The following is a 17033-nucleotide window of genomic DNA, read 5'->3' as shown; positions in this document are numbered from 1 at the left end:
CAGGTATACACATACATCAAAAGACAAATTGTACGCTAAATATGTGCTGCTTATAGCATGTCAACCTTATCTCAATAAAGCTGTTTTTTAGAAAAGGATAAATGGGGAGTGCCTTGGTGGCTCGGTCAGTTAAGCGTCGGACTCCTGATATCAGGGTTGTGAGTTCAAGCCCCACGTTGGGCTCTGCACAGGGCGTGATGCCTAAAGAAAAAAAAAAAAAGAAAAGGACAAACAGGACACACTAATAAAAATCAGTGTAAAGTCTTACCTCATCATCAATCTTCATCTGGAAATCTTCCTCATTTTCTTCTTCTGGTGCAAAAAAGGACTTCTCACCATAGCCAGCATCCTGAAAGAGCACAAATCTACGCATGTAAACCAATCAATAAATTAGAAAAGACAGAGTACAAGTTTCACTAAGTATCAAGTATAGAATATATGAAAGTAAGTTTTTGCACAGAGAATAGATTCCGTAAAGTCTTCAATGTATCTATCACCATTCTACATCCTTACCACACTTCAGGGTACTTGCCAGCTGATATATGGATAGGTAAGACCCATAAAAGAAGACAGAGGTGCTCATTACTGCAGACTCAGTAACTCAGTGGTGTAGCTGCGCTATCCCACTCCAGATCTAGGGGATAAGGACACTGTGCCTTCTCAAAAGCACATGCCTGGCATCATCATCTCAGCCCACCTGGAAGGCCATGGAAAACAACTGAGAAGTCTTCCCTGTTTACATGCCTGTCTTACAAAGAACGAAGCTTAAAGTCACCACCCAAATGGATGCAACAATATGCCCTAAGTCCCTCATTAAGCCTTTCTGCTGATACTCAGCTACACTGTAGTTTTCCTCAGCACCAATGTACACCGAGTTCCTTACATAGTTTGAATTTTCAAATAAATGGTTAATAATCTAGTAACCATCACTTCTAAGTCAGTGGGGATAGGCTTCAGCCTCATCTCTCTGGGAACGATCCATAGGCAGAGGTAGTACCCAAGAGGAAGTGTTCACCTTCAGCCGCTGCTCTGCCGCTATCATGCTGTAATAAGCACAGCACTGCTCTGGAGACACCATAGCTCTGATCTCCTCTTCCGTTGGTAAACGAAAATCAGATTTCAGCACCCACCAATTTGAGTCCATCCCTAGAAAAAGCAGAGAGAATGAGATGGTGCTGAATTCCTAAGGCCCTTTCCTCAGCAGCAAGAAGGATAACAAACAGGGGTGCCTGGGTGGCTCAGTCGGTTAAGTGTCCGACTTCAGTTCAGGTCATGATCTCATGGTTTGTGAGTTCAAGCCGCACGTCGGGCTCTGTCCTTATAGCTCAGAGCCTGGAGTCTGCTTCAGATTCTGTGTCTCCCTCTCTCTCTGCCTTCCCCCACGCATGCTCTGTCTCTCTCTTAAAAATAAACATTTTCTAGGGGCGCCTGGGTGGCGCAGTCGGTTAAGCGTCCGACTTCAGCCAGGTCACGATCTCGCGGTCCGTGAGTTCGAGCCCCGCGTCAGGCTCTGGGCTGATGGCTCAGAGCCTGGAGCCTGTTTCCGATTCTGTGTCTCCCTCTCTCTCTGCCCGTCCCCCGTTCATGCTCTGTCTCTCTCTGTCCCAAAAATAAATAAATGTTGAAAAAAAAATTTTTTTAAATAAACATTTTCTAAAAATTAAAAAAAAAGGATAACAAAGCAAGACCAAACCACGCAATGTCCCATAAGGTCTAGCCATGAACTCCAAAGAACACCCCTGCTGCTAGGTTCCCTCCATCTCATGTAAGACATCCAACATGCAGTGAACTTCTTGGTAGGCCAAATCAAAAAGTAATCAGAGCCTCCAGCATTAGAAGATTTGCTACTTCCTTCTTTTGATGACTATCAATTTCTAATTCTGGTAGTTACATACTGATCCTTTAACCGTGAGCCTGAATTCTTTTCCTGGAAAGAGGCAAAGAGAACAAATAATTAGGCGCAACTGATGACCTGTGCGTTTGAAGTCAGCGCAGAGCTTTAGCCTCTTCCGGATGCTACTTTCTGAGTGAGAAGGAAAGGCTTTTTTGATATCTTCCATTCGGATCCGCCGTGGCCGATCTTTACTCTTCCAGAAGAGGCGGTAAATAAAAACCTGCCCAAAAAACAAACGTTTTTCATTCGGCAAAGGAAAAATAAAAGTCCTTGCCAGGGCTCCTTCCCCTGCTACGCCCCTATGTGTTTTGATCTTTCCTGATGTGTCCCCAAATCCACATACCCTATTATGTGCACCCGGACCCCCTCCCTATTCTCTCATTCTTACCTGGAGAAAGTCTCGAATATGTGTATTAGCCCTTTTGGAGTTGGGCCCAGGAACTTCAAACAAGGGGCACTGCTGGCCGACCACAAAAATATCCACTAATTCTCGAATATAGTAACCTTGTCTTGTTCGAATGATAAGGAAGTCTGTTTCTGGCATCTTATGAAGATAAATTGGGGCACGAAAAAGATTGTTCTCAAAGGCCTAACAAAAGTAAAAACACAAAAATTATAACAGAGAAGCCCTAGGAAATTCAGTGAACAAATGAGAAAGGAAAATCAAGCTTGTTTGCTCTCCATCCCCATAATGCCATCTAAAATCTCTCCAGTAATATAAACAAACTGTAACATGGAATGTCAAACAGGACTAGAACAGTAACTTTTTACCCACTGGCTGTCTTTAAGAGTCAGTAGTAGGGGCCCTGCCTGGGTGGCTCAGTCAGTTAAGCTTCCAACTTCAGCTCAGGTCACAATCTCATGTTTCGTGAGTTCGAGCCCTGCGTCAGGTTCTGTGCTGATGGCTCAGAGCCTGGAGCCTGCTTTGGATTGTCTCTCTCTCTCTCTCTGCCCCTCCCCTGCTCGTGCTCTGTTTCTCTCTCTCTCTCTCTCTCTCTCAGAAATGAATAAACATCAAAAAAAAAAAAGAATAGTAGGGAAACTACAGGATTTGGATTCAGATGACACTGGCTCTGCTACTCACTGTATGAGTATCTCTGAGGTTAACTGTCCTTATCTACAAAACAGAGATACTTTAAAATGCCTATAGCTTGTAGGATTGCTGTGATTAAATATGAAAATTACCTTATAAACTAACAAGTATTCTATTACAACCCTAGACCCCAGTATAGCCCGACATAGTGTAAGATCAAAACATTTGTTAAATAAATTAATAAAATGACAAAAACAAAAATAAATGAAGGCATGCTGGAAAGACAGACTAAATACACAGGACAGAAACATTTGAGCTTCTTTAAGTAGCAGCCATATGGGGATCAACTGTCACATGAAGCCTGTGACTCTAAGGAAAGACTTCTCAGAAAATCAGACAGGAGGACAGAGAGACCTGCAATGTATGGATGAGTATAGAAAATTCTAAGTGTGGGAAAAAAAGAAAATTGTAAGTGTGAAATGGAGAGGAAAAACAGCATTACAGAAGATAAAAAGGATCTTCAAGAGACTATAAAAGTAGTCACAGAAGAAAGGGAGGGATTGGTAGAAAATCTCAACAGAATGTGAACAGGGAAAGGAAAGCCAGGAAAAGTATAAAGATAATACTCAAAATCTGGTGGGAAATGGACTATGAATGTCAGGGATAAAGAAAACAATGGGCTCTGCAGATGCTTTAGGGGAATAAGCAATAGTAGTGATAGAATGTAATTAGGATTAGGGGCGCCTGGGTGAGTCAGTCGGTTGAGCGTCTGACTTCAGCTCAGGTCATGATCTCGTGGTTCATGGGTTCGAGCTCCATGTCAGGCTCTATGCTGACAGCTTGGAGCCTGGAGCGTGCTTCGGATCTGTGTCTCCCTCTCTCTCTGTCCCTCTCTCGCTCGTGCTCGATCTCTCTCTCTCAAAAATAAATAAACGTTAAAAAAAATTTTAAATGCTCAAAAAAAAAAAAGAATGGAACTAGGTATAAGAGGAAGGAAAATGATTAAGACTACCAAGAGAAATTAGGTGGAGGACAAAACACAAGGTAGTGCTAGAGATGTCCTCACATCATTGTGTGTGTGCCTCTGTACTTCCCCTTAACAAAACATGTATAAAGCTAGGTTACCAGAGGGCCACTCTACACCCATCAGAACAAAGAAGTAGGTAAAAATACCTCCACCGTGGCCAGGGACTACAAATGGCATGGTTCAGGTGTGGTTTAATACTCAAAATGACACCAATAAAAACATACCAAATGTACAGAGACAAATTAAATATTAATTAGCTACAGTAAATTATTAATCCCATTTTGACTCCCCTATGCCACCCAGATGTTTCTGGACTTCTAACCAGTGTATATTTTCAAAAAACTATTTCAAATTTAGTTTACAACATTATTAGGAACCAGTTTTAATAGAAAGACCAAAAGAAAATTGGATGATTATAATCATTTGGGATCATACTGATCATCTCCATACTTGATATATAAACAGTACTTCAATCAACTAGAGTTGGTTCTTTCTGGACTGATTAGCACCTCACCTGTCAAGGTCCTTAGGAAAGAATTCTAACAGGAAAGAATCCCTTACCTGCAGTAATTGGCCAGGATGGAGAGAGCCCAGGAAAGGAGATGTATGGCAGTAAACCGTTTCTCCGTATTTACAATCTGGGGCTCCAGGATCTTTTCCAGGTTTCTATAAGGAACACAGAAGACCCAGCTACTATCACAGAATGTGATCAATAAGCCTACACAAAATATTCCTCGAGCACGGCATTTTACTAATATTACTAGCTACAAAAAAGACACCATTTCTTTCTCAAGACATTTACAGTATAAAAAAGACAAAATACACGTTTGCGAATTATTGCTGGATACCTAATTACAGCTATATTGATAACAAAGATTTTCTGAGTAGAGACTCACCCTCTTGTAGTAGTTCTTTATCTTGGTTGCCATGCCAACCTGCATCATCAACGGTCCATTTTCTTCACTGTATTCTGCAAGAATAAGATCTCCATCTTTGCCTGTGAGGTCCTGAGGTGTGCGCATAAAAAACATCTCTCCGCCACCAGAAGCTTGTCTCTCTTGTTCTCTCATCTGCCCAGAGCAAAGAGAATACAGTCCAGCTCCCGTCAGCACAATGACTACAAACTGATACTGCTCACTCTAAGACAGTGCCACCAAAAATGATTTTACCTTGCCTTTTATTCCAACTTCACTGCCAAAAGTTTCAAACATCAAGTTGAAACTGCGAACACTTACTATCCCAGCACCTAGATACAACTTTACATTTTACCTTATTTGTTTTGTCTAAAACTACATCTATAGATTTTGCTGAATCATTTTTGAAAGTCACACTCATTATGACACATCCCCCTTAAGTATTTTAATGTGCATCTCCTAAGAATAAGGACATTCCCCTAAATGAGCACAATAACATTCTATCACATCTGAGGAAATAGTAATTCCCGAATACCATCTAATATCCAGTCCATTCCCCGAATTTGTACTCTAATGTCTTTTATAGCGATTTTTTTTGTAACCAGAGTTCAATCATACCTTAGCCTTCTTTTTGATGTGCTTTAGCAAGGGCTGGACTGAGTGGGGACCTGGCTGAGATAGCGCCCCAAAGGAGTATTTCTTCAGAGGTGGGCGATGGAACTGCCGAAGTTTGATGGGCCCCATGTGGGTAGGAAAGAAGGGCTGTCGTAACTCCACGGCAGGAATTGAGTGCTAAGACAGGAAATACATGGTTCAAATTAAATACTAACTTCAGCCTACGCAAGATTTACCCACATCCTCCATCAAAACAAGGCAGCGGTTCCCATCCATCATAGAAAAAAAATGCTACCTTTACCTGGATAATGTTTCCTCCGAAGGTGCCACGAAGACCCTGTTGCTTGGGGTAGTAATACTCATCATTGGAGAGATTCCATGGATCTTTCACTTCTGGCTGAGACATGTTCTAATGATAGGACATCAAATAAACCTTAGTCAGGCTACCCTTCTCCATTGCATTTCTTTGTTCTTCTAAACATCCCAAGTCCCTTTTCCATTCACAGACCTGCTGTGGTTCTTCCTTGATGACCCCTGTTTTCCCTAAGAGAATTCGACTCTTCTTCAGAGAGGATTCCTTCTTACTCTCCTTGGAGGGGGAGTTAGAGGTGGCCTCTTCCTTTTCATCAGGAATTTCTAAGGATGAAACAAAAGTCACTCTGGAGATGCTATCCCTGAAGACTCACTTTTTCCTACAGATACCTTTACGCTTCCTACCCAGATCTTTTATCGTATCCCAGACCACTTCTAGGCACTCTAACTGAATTACACTCCAATGTTCCTACCTTAGGAGTTTTCCCTAAGCAAAACAGAAATACTAGGCACTAATAGCCACAACTTTGCTCTCTCAAACTGCTACCTAGAAGCTCCTAGTCTTTTTATTTTTACCTATTTTTTCAAGTAGGTTTCACACCCAATGTAAGACTTGAACTCACGACTCTGAGATCAAGAGTCACATGCTCCAACTGACTGAGCCACCCAGGTACCCCAAGAAGCTGCTAGTCTTGGACCTGCCCAACCTTTCTGATTTCCCCCTGCCCTTTGACATTAGCAGCAAGCTGTCAATTATGGAGAAGGACCACTGGCCCCTACCAATATCATACCCAAAATGAGGTTCTCATCATTGGGATCAAGTGTCAAAACAGGAGGCTCTAACAGCCGGGGCATAGCCTGAGCATCCCAGATGATATGGTCCTCCCAGCGTCCATACACCAGCTCCTCATTGTCAATGGGAAAGATGGAGTACCAAGGCTTGTCATCATCCAGGGTGGCTGCAAAACCTAGTCAAAATAACAGACAAAACATTTATTCCCCTTTCAATCATGATTCCAGCAAAGGGAAGAGGAGCAAATGGTAGTAAAGTTATTCATGTGGCTACTTGAAAAGGAACCTAGTGCACACAGTATATTTCACACTTTTAAAGAAAGCTGCAGACAAAATGTTCATTCCAATGTTTTTTAGAAGAATCAAAGTTTAGGGGCACCTGGGTGGCTCAGTCAGTTGAGCCTCCGACTCCAGCTCAGGTCATGATCTCATGGTTCCTCAGTTCAAGCCCTGCATCAGGCTCACTGCTGTCAGCACAGAGCACACTTCAGATCCTCTCTCCTCTTCTCTCTCTGCCCCTCCCCCACTCACGCTCTCTCAAAACTGAATAAACATTAAAAAAACAAAGTGTCTCATGCTCTACTGACTGAGCCAACCAGGCACCCTCCACTTCATGTTTTTTGAGTTTCCCATGTTATTAGACATTTTAACGAAGAACTTTGAATGATATACGATATTTGTCAACTGAAAAGCACAGTGTACGACACTGTCTATAGAAATGAGCTCAACTGGGGCACTTGGGTGGCTAGTCAGTTAAGTGTCTGACTTTGGCTCAGCTCAGGTCATGATCTTGCGGTTCGTGAGTTTGAGCTCAGGCTCTCTACTGTCTGCACAGAGCCCACTTCAGATCCTCTGTCTCCCTCTCTCTGCCCCGCAACTCACGCTCTCTCAAAAATAAACATTTTTTAAAAATGAAAGAAATGAGCTCAACTACACATACACACAGAAGACAAAAAAACAAAAACGAAGTACACCAAAGCGTTAATAATTGATCATCTCTGGGTAGTAGGATTTATCAGTGATTTTTGACACTGTATTCTATTTTCAAAGTTTTCTACGTTAAGCATGGAATACCTTTTTTTTGCATATTTAAGGAGAGAAAAAGCAAATTCTAGAATGATAAAGACAAAGACAGAGGGGCTGGCTTTGAAAACAAAAGTATAGAGATAAAGCACTGTTCTAGTTCAGAAAGATCTTTAACTTCAAAGTGGTTTTCCCGTTTTTTTCATGAGAAATCAGAGTCCACCCTAGCTTGCTAATAGTTGTAAAGATTTATTACGGACTAGAATCAGGGCTCAGATTGAAAACATTTCACCGTCCCTCGGCAGCAGAACAGAGCACAGCTGGGCCCACTCAGGACGACCAAGATGAAGGGCAGTGTGCTAGACACAGCTGGCACAGAAACACACCTTGCTGGACATTGTAGGCCATGGCATTCCTAGTCATGCTGGAAGGGAGCCAGCCCGCCAGGCTTGCACGCTGAGGTTTCGTCCCTTTGTGTTTGACATCCTCCCCATCCCAGATGATATCATCCTCCCAATGCAGCTGTGTCACCATCAGGAAGTTTTCATCAGCCAGAAGGTCAGTGCCACCGTTCTCCTCAAGTTTCCTAAAGTCCTACAGAAACAGGGAAGGAACAACAAATCTCTGAACGGTCACCGGTCAAAGTTCTCACTCCAAATCCCCCGTCGGATACATTGAATGTAGTCCTCAAGAGAAGAACCCGATGATAGAGCAACACCGGCTCCTCCTCCTCCACCTAGCCTAGCACCGCACTCACTCCACAAACAGAATCTCTGCGATGAGGCCTAGCTGCCAGGGTGATATGCTGTAACATGCAACAGGCTTCGACACCTCCATCTCCCACCGAAGACACCCTCCCCAACCGAAAAGCAAAGTTAAGTAAAACTGACAGGGCCCTGGGCACAGATTCCTTTCTCGGGTACCAGTGTCACTTACCTCAATGATTCTACATTTTATCACAGGTTCATGGTCCATCTTTCTCAGTTTGAAGCCATAATCAAACCCACTGCCATCTTCAGGGACACCCAGCATATCATACCACAGTCGAGCGGGCCCATAACGCCACTCAGCCACTCTTGGTTTGGTATCTGTCACTTTATCTATGTCTCCAGTTGACTGGGAAAACTTGGACTCTACAGGAGCCATCATCGTAATCTGTAACAGAACAGAGTAGGAAGGGAGGAGGATTTCCTGATCCCAGATGTCCTAAGGCTACAGGGAGTCCACAGTCAGGAGGGGAAGTCAGAGGGGCCATAAGGATGATTCTTCAACAGGACTGGATTTAGAATGTGAATAATGGAGCTATATCATGACACCCTCGGCCTATCATTCAAACTTTCCTACCCACCAGTTTGTGTACCACCAGGTGCCTGTCTTTGGTACTTTTCTATTATAATAGGGAAGGGACAGCCACTAAGACTAAACTCATGATTACTCACTCATAATTGGCATAGGACTCTGCTAAGGTGCTATTTCCAATTTAGACATAAGCTAGGGAGAACCCACTGTTCCTCTCTTAGACCTCAATCCCAGGACTCTATTTTGCCTACTTCATCATCAGAGAGACACTGCTCGGGAGGTGGTGGTGGAGCATAGTCATAGTTCCACAAAGACTTCTGGCTGACTTCTGCCTCTACTGAGCACTCCACCTCCTGGATCTGCTCTTCCTGTAACAGCTCACGGTGCTTTTTCTTCCTCTTTCTCCGAGCACTCCGCCAAACAGATGGGACATTCTTCCCTGGTCCAAAAAGACGTAGGAAGCGTAACACCTAGAACGCAGAACATGCTACTATGTCAAAGACTCCATATCCCATAGGAAAACAGCGGTGTCTGGGTCTGCAAACTCCCCTGAGGGGTCTACTCGGCCGTGGGGGAGGGACCAAGGAGTGCTGAACTCAGGTTTATAACATCTACCAAGAAAGTAAAGAAGTATCCCTTAATAATTTGGACTAGTTCTTTTAAGATGACAAGGACAATTTCTAATGAGAACCATATAAATCACACGTACTATCACGAATGCGTACAACTTTTTTTAAAAAGAACCAATACAACGTCACTGAATAAGGAAACTTAAATCTCATCCATTCGATATTCAACATCTTAACAACAGAACTCAGTATTTTAGAAGAGGTCAATGGTTTGCAACTTGGGCATTCTCCACAGAAAGTACCTTCCCAGGCCGAAATTCCGGGAAAAGTTCTGTGACACTCGGCAACAGCTTGGTGGCATCATGCTGCATAATCCCGGCCAATGGTAGGGTCAGCTTTCCATCCTCACATTCTGCCTGTGTTGCTTCCTGAGGTCCCATCTCAGATTCTGAGTCAGAGGAACTACTGAAGTCCACTTTCTCTGAGGCCAAAGAGGAAGGGGCAATGATGGAGGGCAAGATGATGCCTTCTCCATCCTCAGACACTGCAACAAGGAAGAGAAACCCCTTTGGAATGTAACTGTGAGCATATCTCCTCCGACTCAGCCAGTACCCAGTCTAGGCTCTATGCATGGCTCGGTGGCAGGGGGTATAGTTCCAAGCACCCAGATTACTAGTATGCAACCCAGAAAACTCACTCCACTCAGTATCTCCCACCATCCCCAACTCACCTTGTACCTGGTACCCTAGGGTTGTGACGAGAGAAAACAAACACTATTACTACGTTCACTACTTTCTATACGTATATTAGGTTAAAGGAATATGACCAACAGCAAAATTAAATAACACTTTTATACCAATCAGGCCTTGTAATTTGCAGTTCGGGGGCCCATAAGCTGAAAAAATTTTTTAAGCTCACAGGAGAATAATGAAATTATGTAGCATGAAATCAGATCTATGACATAAAGTTAACAGATGTTACTTAGCCTGCAGACTAAAAAGGAAACAGCTAAAACTCTAACAGGAGGAATTTAGGTTAACATAATCCCCAAAATACAGGAGATCAAAAGACACTGCTCTTCCCCAATCTCCTAGCCTAGGACAGGACAGGGTTACTACTGTGGCAGACACAGGAAAGATGAGATGATCACTAAAGCCCTTGCCTTGGAAATCTCTGAATCTGGTAGTTGGCTCTAGATGATTATAAATACACATTCTAGTGTGCCTTCCCCATTTAATCATTTCTTTTAAAGAGAGTCATCTAAACAGGTTGGTTCCAAATACCGGTATACAGATCAGCTGCATCAGAAATTACTTGGAGAACATTTTGAAATTCCTGGGCTCTATCCTGGATCTTTGAATCAGACTCTGGGATGAGAGTCAGAAATCTGTATTTCTTTAAAGGCTTGGGATGACTGGGATGGGCAGCCAGATTTGAGAACCACTGACCTAAACTACTTTCTCTCCAGTGCCTGTTAAAATACTGTTGCCAAATCTTTCAAAAGTAACACTTTCCTTTACCACTGAAATTGTAGGACTCACTTCCAGAAGCAGTACCCTTTCCTAGCAGCTGCACTTTTACAGCTCCCTATGGGTATGCCAAAAGCCTCGACCTATGAATGCAAGTTGCTCTTTGGACAAAAGAAGACAGTTCTCTACTTACCACTGGTAATAGCATCTTGGTCTTTATCCTTCTTCACTGGTCCTGGAGGTGGAGGTGGAGGAGGCATCAACTTGCAGTCAATGTCTTCACAATCAGCATCATAGTCGTCTTCATCATAATCTAATAAAACCAAGAAGGTGATCACCTCAACATCCAGAATGTCACACAACAGCCCTGAGTTCCTCCATCACACAAGAATTTAAAGCAGCACGTGAAAACACTATACAGACCCCTTAAGAACACACAGGAGATGTGGCTTCTGCCTTCAGAAAGAGATGTCACAGTATAACATACCCAAATGCTACAACACTATGTCTACCTTATACAGGAATTGAGCTCCCAAGAATGGTTTAAAAACACGTGTTCCTTCTCCTGATCAAATCCTATTTGATTTTTTATTTTCATCCTGTTCCATCTCATAATTCAATTGAACCTTCTTCCTTCTCTGTCAGTTTCCTTTGAGGCTGGACTTTTTCTCTTCTCACTTCCCAAGTCTTTGACACATTTTTTACCTACCTTCTGCAGTTGTGTTATTCTGTTCACTGCCCTTTTGCCACTGGCATCACTCAGTACTTGATGGTGAAACTCTGCTTTTATTCCTCTACACAAGCTCCGTTCCCTTACTCAAGAATCACCCATATCCATATTAAACCCAAATCTGTAGCTCTTGCCCTGACTTAACCCCTCTACAATCACACCACCACGTTCTGCTGCCTAAAGAACCTTTCCATTCAGATATTCCACAACTGTATCTGTCATCACATTGAAATATCCTTACCACTTTCCAACTCCCTTTCCTTTCTGTCTACACCACCTCCATCCTCATTTTCCCAGCTTATGATTTTAAGTCTCCTGTCTTCTCCATCAATCTCTTACCCCCCCCCCCCGCAACACACCTTTTCCAATCAATCATTAACAGTGGTCATTATAGCAACTTCCATTTACTGAGCTCCCATTACGTGCCAGGTATTTGCAACTATTTTATCTACAATCCTCCCAACAACGTTGGCAAAGTAGGAATTATTCTGAGATAGTGAATTGACTTACTCAGGATCACACAGTTTTAAGTGACAAAGTTAGAATCCAAGGCTGGCTGAACAACAAACAAAGCCTGTACTCTTCCCAATGCACTTCCTCACTTACCCAGTCCTACTCATGTTGTATCAGCAACTCTCTAATTTAATTCTGCTTAGCATTTTCCACAATTGTCACCTTACTCCACACCTTTACATAGGTGTAGAGTAATTTGACATCTAGCCTGCAAGAAGTCTCCAAGTTTGTCTGCCCCTTTACCCTTTTTTTTTAAAGTTTTCATTTATTTATTTTGAGAGAGACAGAGACAGCATGAACAGGGGAGGGGAAGAGAGAGAGGGAGACAGAGAATCCCAAGCAGACTCCACACCGGCAGCACGGAGACCTGTGTGGGACTCAAACCCACGAACTCACGAGACCATGACCTGAGCCGAAACCGAGACTGGGACACTTAACTAAGCCACCCGTGCTCCCACCCCCCTCCCCCAACCCCCGCTTTACCCTTTTTCTAATCAAAACCCCAAAGCCACAGGTATCACCTTCCATCTCCATTTAGGAAGGAAATGCAATTAACATTTACAGAGCATCTACCATGCCACTGTACTATGTAGGTGCTTTCACACCACATGATAATAAACTTAAATTCCCACAAAAGAGCTATTAATTAATGAGGCAGGTTTTATCATCTTTATTGCAAACAAGAAAACTGGGGGATTATTACAAATCCAAGCCTCAAACACTGAGCAATTTTCCCAGGGTCAAACTAAATATGAAGCTGGGGGTTGAAGCTATCATTCTGATTTCAAAGTCCATTTTCTTTCTTTTCAACTTTACTTATTTATTTATTTACTTAGAGAGAGAGAGAGAGAGAGAGAGAGAGAGAGAGAGAGAACGAACCAGCTGGGGAAGGGCAGAGAGAGAGGGAGACAGAATTCAAAGAGGCTCCAGGCTCTGAGCTGTCAGCAGGGAGCCCAACATGGGGCTCAAACTCACAAACCACGAGATCATGACCTAAGCCAAAGTCAGACGCTTAATCGATTGAGCCACCCAGGCACCCCATTTTCTTTTTATTATACTACCCTTACTGCACCAATCTATGCTGGTTTATAACCTTTTATGGCATCAAATCCCAAGTGAAGGTGCCGTCAAATTGTTCAATCAATTCTTGCTACCTAGCAGTATGTTTTCCACTCCTTTCAAAGTTTATTTATTTTTACTAATCTCTACACCAATGTGGGGCTCGAACTCACATCAAGAGTCACATTCTCCACGGACTGAGCCAGTCAAGTGGCTCTCCACTCCTTCTAAGAAAACCTGCTAGCCAATTCCCCCCACACTAGTCACTTACTTCTACCTCCTAAACCTTTAGACAAGCCATTTTTCCACACCAAAATGCCCTGCTGCTCCCTCCCCATGAAACCCTGTCTTTCAAAATTTTGCTCAAAATTCACCTCCACGACATCTCTTCTAATGACCTCCACTGACTTCCAGCTATTCCACAGAAGCATCGTTGTAAATCAGGCCATGTGCAGGGGCCAATGTCAGAGGAGGAGGCAGCTAGGGGCATAGATGAAGGCACCTTCATTGGACAACTTGGAAATGAGCATCCCAGAGTACTAACACTATCAAATGCAGCATCACCCTTTTCCAGGAGGTCAGCTCATAAAACCCAACTAGGAAACCCCCACTCATCATCTTCCTTAAGATCCCTACCCAAGACAACAAACCCAAACCTGAAAATTACAATAATCCCTGAAAATCAGAGCTGCTATCTAAGTCAGGGCACTTAGTTATGATATTTGTCTTAGACAATATCAACCTCTCAAAATGAAATACAATATTCCATACAGAAATTGAGCTTGTAGCTGGCTTATGTCTTATTATGAATAATTATGCTTTGTACTTGTTTATTCCATCTTCCTCAAATGATAAGAATATCCCTGATAGTAAGACCTGTATCTTCTATTTTTCTGGGTTACCTCTTGTGTATGTGGTAGTTAATTCTCTTTAAATTATATAAGCAGTTATATAAGCAGCATTGAAGCCCATTAAATGGTCCTGAAATCTGATTCAAAGAGGTAAACAATGAGCAACTTCACACAATATGTCAGGCAGTGAGAGGTAGTGTAAAGCAGTGGAAACAATGAATTACGTATGTGTCAACTACCCTTTAAAAGTTGCAAAAATTAAAAGTAAAAAAAAAAAAAGAACCATGATCAGTAGCTCTAGGTCCCAGACCACAGAAGGAAGCTCCTCAAGATCAGAAAATGGATTTTATTATCTTCATACCATACTGTCAGTTTATAGCCCATAACAGGTGCTCGATAAATGTCTAATGACCTGAGTTGAACTCGTCAAGGTCTGCCATTAGCTAACTTACAGAACTTTTACTAAAGTCCCACATCTTATTAAAGTCAAAGCCCAAGTTTTCCTTATCAATGATGAGGTTAAGAATAAATAATCACTAAGACCCCTTTCAGCTTTGATTGATTCTACATGTAGCATTTTATACAAGGGAGAAAAACCTATATTGTGAGCAAGCATTAGGTGCATTCTGTCAGCATACAGGTGGTGAGTGATTAACAGAAGGTGAGCCAATAAATACATGTGCTCATTTATACAGGGCATAGTATATATTAATCCTCCTTGAACTACCAAGTCCCTGAGGGCAAAGACTGTGTTTAAATAGCATCTGAAAACATGGGCGCCTGGGTGGCTCAGTCAGTTGAATGTACGACTCTTGATTTCAGTTCAGGTCCTGATCCCAGGGTCATGGGATCAGGCGGCACGTGGGGCTCCGTGCTGAGCGGGGAGCCTGCTTGGCATTCTCTCTCTCTCTCTAAAATAAATAAAATGAAAAAGCAATTTTTAAAAAATAGCATCCAAAACAGTGTCATGAACTTAAATACCAGATGATAAAGAAAGCATTATCATCCTGACTTTGTGTTCACCAATAATTTGGGAAAACCAGTATGAGGAATAAAAGCCTGAATATGACACTGCCCCAGAACACACACACAAAAAGGACAGCAACTACGTAAAACTGAGCTGACAAAGAGAGAGAAGCAAAGGATGGAGAACAAGAACAATGGCAGAAAGCATACACAAAAACAAAATGGACTACACAGCAAGAAAATAACCTGGGATGCTCTACTGAGGACACTAAAGAATCACCTGAGTGGCAAAGAGGCTGCAAACTCCCCATTGTCTGCTGATATCTTCGGCTTTCGTCTTCTGCTACCTCATTGATGTCTGAATAGTCCACAGCATCTTCTGTACTCCTGATCCATCCTATAAATAAAAGCGGGGGGGGGGGTGCACGGTATATCTCAACTAAGAGCAAGTAACTCTCACTCCCAATAATTCCCATTGAAAAGTCCATATACAGTAAGTGGCTAGCCTCCTCCTCCACCTTACTCCCCATGACCCAGACTTACCTTCATCATTTACCAGGACACCATCAGTCCCAGTCAATTCTTCGTTTGCCGTGAGTTCAGTGATCAGGCTGCCAAGACCTAAAGCCCCCAAGCCTGCCAAGTGCTTCTTACATTCCTGAAAAAGGGACAGCACTAGAGTCAAAGATAACAATTAAACCTAAGCTTCCCACACAAAGCTTAGGAACATCACATTCAAGAACTGTAAAGTGTATCTTCCACTAAACTCCACATTGATCAGATCTTTATGAATATATATATATATATATATGCTGTCCAATTTCATCACCATACTTCAATATAAGAAAAAATTATTCAAAGAACCATCATCAAGTCTAAACAAATGGAACAGTAGTTCTCTGATTAAAGGTTAAGGCAAATCACTGGATTAGAAAGGGAAGACAACTTTTTTTTACTACCTTTTGTGTGTCTGCGTGTATGGCAGAAGAAAATTGATCAGTGTTTTCTCCTTGAGAAAATGAACCGAAGTCAAAGTAGGGAAGGTTCATTTAGGCACAGGAAACAATTCCATGAATGTCAGTGAGCAGGGGAAACTACCTAAGAAGTGCACTGCGCCAGAAGAGGTCTGCCCCAAATAATCTGAACATTCACTGTTCTAAAAACTGAGGCTTGAACTACATGATCTGTTGCAGGTTAGGTCCAATTCTCTGGCTCTAGAACCACGTCAGGTGAATGATGTCAGAAATGCAGTTTCAAAAATCTTCAAGGTTCTCATAGCAACGGTTTAAAAACAATGTCACTAGTTACGCTATTTTTCCTGCTGCCTTGTTAGGATGAATATTATCCCCCAAAGGCCCCCACATCAGCGCCCCTGACCTACGAGGGCTAGCCTACCATTCTCTCTTCTCCCTACCCTCAAACAGAACCAAGCCTCCCCAGTCTGTTATGCACACTCTAGTATGACAGTGCCGGCTTGTTTCCTCTCCTCTTACGTTAACTGCGCCGTCTCCCAGAAACTCTACCCTAAGCACCCTCTACTGTCCTCAATCTTACCTGCTCCCCTGAACTGCACCACCCCCAACCCTATCCCCACGCCCACGCCCTCACATCATCCAAGACGCTTTCCCCCTCCAGCTGCCCGGCTCCATTGATGTTGCCAAAAAGGAAACCGGTTAAAGAAAATGGGCCTCCTCCCGCCGAATCTTCATCGCTGTCTGTGTCAGACATGATGGCGGTCGTGGTGTCACTAGCTGCTGCGGGCAGCAGCAAATCCCAGCCGGGTCCCATAGACCGGAAACAAAAATATCAGTCGCCCAAAAGTGACTTAGAGAGCTCCTTGATCCAACCAGGCCCTGCCGGAAGCGGAATGAGGGGGGAGGAGACGGAAACCGGAAAGACCGGCCGTCCTACGAAAAAGGAGAATTTGTTTCACTACTTTACTAACGGCTTTTGATTCGACAGTACAC

At 43.0% G+C, this 17033-nt stretch overlaps 1 protein-coding gene across 7 annotated transcripts in view; it reads right to left on the bottom strand.

The window, feature by feature from the left end:
* The window catches only part of TAF1 (TATA-box binding protein associated factor 1), an 85457-nt gene extending 68539 nt beyond the window's left edge, over nt 1-16918 (bottom strand). For 5 of the 7 annotated variants that reach the window (XR_007148878.1, XR_007148879.1, XM_047843440.1 and 2 more), the window contains exons 1-18: nt 16675-16918; nt 15610-15724; nt 15347-15463; nt 11141-11260; nt 9781-10022; nt 9161-9379; nt 8547-8765; nt 7997-8204; nt 6587-6763; nt 5992-6119; nt 5785-5892; nt 5487-5660; nt 4851-5024; nt 4516-4620; nt 2283-2483; nt 1973-2114; nt 1016-1146; nt 269-349 (exon numbers count right to left, since the gene is read on the bottom strand). Coding sequence is in view for 5 of the 7 variants with exons in the window: in XM_047843440.1 (XP_047699396.1) it covers nt 269-349; nt 1016-1146; nt 1973-2114; nt 2283-2483; nt 4516-4620; nt 4851-5024; nt 5487-5660; nt 5785-5892; nt 5992-6119; nt 6587-6763; nt 7997-8204; nt 8547-8765; nt 9161-9379; nt 9781-10022; nt 11141-11260; nt 15347-15463; nt 15610-15724; nt 16675-16854 (2841 nt within the window). In the remaining 2 variants the exon portion in view is untranslated. The remainder of the gene's footprint in view (nt 1-268; nt 350-1015; nt 1147-1972; nt 2115-2282; nt 2484-4515; nt 4621-4850; nt 5025-5486; nt 5661-5784; nt 5893-5991; nt 6120-6586; nt 6764-7996; nt 8205-8546; nt 8766-9160; nt 9380-9780; nt 10023-11140; nt 11261-15346; nt 15464-15609; nt 15725-16674) is intronic. The other 2 variants (XM_047843442.1, XM_047843444.1) reach the window with 1 other exon arrangement.
* Between the last annotated feature and the right edge of the window lie 115 nt (nt 16919-17033).

Source organism: Prionailurus viverrinus, chromosome X (assembly GCF_022837055.1).
Source record: "Prionailurus viverrinus isolate Anna chromosome X, UM_Priviv_1.0, whole genome shotgun sequence".
Lineage (NCBI taxonomy): Eukaryota > Metazoa > Chordata > Mammalia > Carnivora > Felidae > Prionailurus > Prionailurus viverrinus.
The sequence above is the reverse complement of the archived record's forward strand: the minus strand, read 5'-3'. Positions and strand labels throughout refer to the sequence as shown.